The sequence below is a fragment of the Borostomias antarcticus genome (genome assembly GCF_949987555.1).
Source record: "Borostomias antarcticus genome assembly, contig: scaffold_116, whole genome shotgun sequence".
NCBI lineage: Eukaryota > Metazoa > Chordata > Actinopteri > Stomiiformes > Stomiidae > Borostomias > Borostomias antarcticus.
Window position 1 is genome coordinate 112,501 of NW_028175885.1, and position 4,247 is coordinate 116,747.

At 56.0% G+C, this 4,247-nt stretch overlaps 1 protein-coding gene across 2 annotated transcripts in view; it reads right to left on the minus strand.

Moving 5' to 3' along the window:
- tsc22d4 (TSC22 domain family member 4) overlaps nucleotides 1-4,247 on the minus strand; it is a gene marked incomplete at its 3' end in the record, with an annotated part of 12,238 nt that extends 7,991 nt beyond the window's left edge. For both annotated transcript variants that reach the window (XR_014631275.1, XM_084462955.1), the window contains exons 1-2: nucleotides 3,561-4,247; nucleotides 2,560-2,717 (exon numbers count right to left, since the gene is read on the minus strand). Coding sequence is in view for 1 of the 2 variants with exons in the window: in XM_084462955.1 (XP_084319081.1) it covers nucleotides 2,560-2,717; nucleotides 3,561-4,241 (839 nt within the window). The remainder of the gene's footprint in view (nucleotides 1-2,559; nucleotides 2,718-3,560) is intronic.

Below are 4,247 nucleotides of genomic sequence, written 5' to 3' on the forward strand. Positions count from 1 at the left end.
CTCACCGAACTGCAAACCCACCTCCCCCCGGCTACGCCTCGATATCCTGTCCATGAAAATCACAAACAGGATTGGTGACAAAGCGCAGCCCTGGCGGAGGCCAACACCCACCGGAAAGGAAGACGACTTACTGCCGAGGACCCGGACACAGCTCTCGCTCTGGGTGTACAGGGACTGGATGGCCCTAAGTAGGGACCCCCTCACCCCATACTCCCGCATAACCCTCCACAAGACCTCTCGAGGGACCCGGTCGTAAGCCTTCTCCAAGTCCACAAAACACATGTAGACAGGTTGGGCAAACTCCCAAGCCCCCTCCAAGATCCTTGCGAGAGTGAAGAGCTGGTCGGTAGTTCCACGACCAGGACGAAATCCGCATTGTTCCTCTTCGATCTGAGGTTCGACTATCGGCCGGACCCTCCTTTCCAGCACCTTGGAGTAAACTTTCCCTGGGAGGCTGAGTAATGTGATGCCTCTATAATTCGCACACACCCTCTGGTCCCCTTTTTTGAATATGGGGACCACCACCCCAGTCTGCCACTCCTTCGGCACTGACCCAGACTTCCACGCAATGTTACAGAGGCGTGTCAACCAAGACAGCCCCTCAACACCCAGCGCCTTCAGCATTTCTGGACGGATCTCATCCGTCCCTGGGGCTCTGCCACTGTGGAGTTGTTTGACTACCTCAGTGACCTCCTCCAAGGACATTGACGACCCCCCATCATCTTCCGGCTCTGCCTCGTTCGTAGAGGGTGGATTAGTCGGGTTCAGGAGTTCCTCAAAGTGCTCCTTCCAACACTCAACAACCTCCTCAGTTGAGGTCAGCAGTGTCCCCTCCTTGCTGTATACAGCTTGGATGGTCCCCCGCTTTCCCTTCCTGAGGTGTCTGATGGTCTTCCAGAAACACTTTGGTGCCGACCGAAAGTCCTTCTCCATGGTTTCTCCAAGCTTTGACAGTATTACAGTTTATCTTCCAGCTTTTGTAGCAATGTATGTCAGTTCTTAGCTTCTTTAGGCAATGCAGTTCAGCTTCCAATTCTGACAGTTTCACATTTCAGCTTCCAGGCTTTCTGGGGTGAACCCTAACCCTTTCTGCAGGAAACGCAATTTTCTAGTTAGCACTTCTGTCTTATTTGTGTCTCATACTGTCCAACATCTCAGTGGACAATGTTGCTACGGAGTTCATATGTGCAAAATAGCACAGTGCGTTATCTTATCTTATTACCTTATCAACTGGTATTGTTAACGGGTGAGGGTTAGGGTTAGGGTTATGGCTGACTTGGCTAGAGCTACAAAGATGAGGCGAAAGTTGGTTTTCCCGTTTTGTTTCTGGAACGCATTCAACTGGGATATGATGTCGTCCCGGGTGCCAAATCTGGAGCGCTGACACCAAAGGAAGGCAGCGTAACCGACCTCTAACCCTAACCCTAACCCAGCTGCTCTGACCCTGGCTGCTCCTCTGACCCTAGCTGCTCCTCTGACCCTGGCTGCTCCTCTGATCCTAGCTGCTCCTCTGACCCTAGCTGCTCCTCTGACCCTAGCTGCTCCTCTGACCCTAGCTGCTCCTCTGACCCTAGCTGCTCCTCTGACCCTAGCTGCTCCTCTGACCCTGGCTGCTCCTCTGACCCTAGCTGCTCCTCTGACCCTAGCTGCTCCTCTGACCCTAGCTGCTCCTCTGACCCTGGCTGCTCCTCTGACCCTAGCTGCTCCTCTGACCCTGGCTGCTCCTCTGACCCTAGCTGCTCCTCTGACCCTAGCTGCTCCTCTGACCCTAGCTGCTCCTCTGACCCTAGCTGCTCCTCTGACCCTGGCTGCTCCTCTGACCCTGGCTGCTCCTCTGACCCTGGCTGCTCCTCTGACCCTAGCTGCTCCTCTGACCCTGGCTGCTCCTCTGACCCTAGCTGCTCCTCTGACCCTAGCTGACCCTGGCTGCTCCTCTTACTCTAGCTGCTCCTCTGACTAGCTGCTCCTCTGACCCTAGCTGCTCCTCTGACCCTAGCTGCTCCTCTGACCCTAGCTGCTCCTCTGACCCTAGCTGCTCCTCTGACCCTAGCTGACCCTGGCTGCTCCTCTTACTCTAGCTGCTCCTCTGACTAGCTGCTCCTCTGACCCTGGCTGCTCCTCTGACCCTAGCTGCTCCTCTGACCCTAGCTGCTCCTCTGACCCTAGCTGCTCCTCTGACCCTAGCTGCTCCTCTTACTCTAGCTGCTCCTCTGACCCTAGCTGCTCCTCTGACCCTAGCTGCTCCTCTGACCCTGGCTGCTCCTCTGACCCTAGCTGCTCCTCTGACCCTAGCTGCTCCTCTGACCCTAGCTGCTCCTCTGACCCTGGCTGACCTCTCTGACCTGGTCTCCAGGAACGTCACTGAGCTCCAGAAGAGCCACATAGAGCCTTAAGGACGACGACACAGACAGACCTGTTCCAACAAGCCACTGGATCTAACCCAACCCCAACTATCAGAAGAGAACCCTGTTCTCAGAGTTCACCACTCACACACACACACACACACACACACACACACACACACACACACACAGTTGTTAGAGTGTAGTGGGTTGTTACCTGTCATCACCGGCCAGGTGGAAGCTCTCCCCGGAGGCCAGCATGGACTGAGCCAGGCTGAAGGCTGAGGGAGTCTGGACAGGAGTCTGGAACATACCATCTCCTGACTGGGGGGCGCCAGGAGAGGTGGGCTGGGAATGAGACACTCTCAACAGAGACTACAGACAGAGAGAGGGAGAGGGGAGGGAGGGAGGGAGAGGAAGAGAGAGAGGGAGGGAAGGAGGGAGGGAAAGAGGGTGTGAGGGATTAAGAGGTGGAGATGGTTGGTTGGTAGGGTACTTTATTGATCCCTGGCATGACGGTGGTCTAAGACAATAAAACTGAGGCGTGTTTACAATAAAACCAGGGTTGACGTCTGACCTATGACTGCACTGCCAACTCCATCTAACCCTAACCCTAACCCTAAACCCTAACCCTAACCCTAACCCTAACCCTGAACCCTGACCCTAACCCATCTCCAACTGCATCACCAAGTAACCCTCTGCTAGACTGACCTGAACCCTAACCCTGCTAGACTGACCTGAACCCTAACCCTGCTAGACTGACCTGAACCCTAACCCTGCTAGACTGACCTGAACACTAACCCTGCTAGACTGACCTGAACCCTAACCCTGCTAGACTGACCTGAACCCTAACCCTGCTAGACTGACCTGAACCCTAACCCTGCTAGACTGACCTGAACCCTAACCCTGCTAGACTGACCTGAACACTAACCCTGCTAGATCGATAGATAGATGCACTATATACATCCATATGTACAGCATGTGCACAGTTTAGAATAGAATAAAAAATATATGTACATACATACATCCAGTCTGTAAATATATGTTTTGTTCCCTCTATGTTGAATGATAATAAAGCTTGACTTGACTAATTAGTGTCCCTAGTGTGTGTGTCTGTGTGTGTGAGTGTGTGCGTGTGTGTGAGTGTGTGAGTAGGTGTGTGTGAGTGTATGTGTGAGTGTGTGTGTGTGTGTGTGTGTGTGTGTGTGAGCATCTCACCCTCCCAGCTGCGTCCACATCGAGGCGTAGTGGGGGGGGGGTGTTGCGGGGGCGGGGGCTGGGGGGCGGGGCGTGGTCGAGCAGGCGGACGTTGAGCCGGGCCTGGTGGGTGGGCGACGGCGGGCCGCTGTGGAGGAGGAGGGGCTTCACGCCTGAAAACCCGCCCCCCTCCCCAGCCATTGGCTGGGCCAGCAGGTGGGTGGTTCCCTGAGAGTGCACGAGGTGTCCCGCCCTCAGAGCGCGCACGTGAGAGCGCGCCGCTCCCCTGACCTCCCCTTCTGACCCGCCGAGACCAACCGTCTCCAGGGACTCCAGCGAGTGGGCGTGTCTCATGCTGTCCATCACGCGCCGTAGTCCCACCCCTTCCTCCCACTCCAGGAAGTCAGTGCAGGTCCATCGCCCCCGGTGATACGGCTCACCCCGGCCCTGGCCCAATCGCACCACTCGGAACCTGGAGCCATGAGGAGAGCCCGCCCCCTGCGGTGAGGCATCCTGGGAGTTGTATTTCCGGAGGGAGCGCGGCGTGGTCGGCTGGGATGAGCTGCCCTGCTGGGGGTGGGAGTCGGTGGCAGCTGATTGGCTGACTGGCTGGGTGGTGGGAGGGGCCTCACCAGAGTTCTGACTGTAGTCTAAAGTTACACTGGTGATCTGAAAACCACTGCGCTTCTTCCCACCGCTCATCGTCTC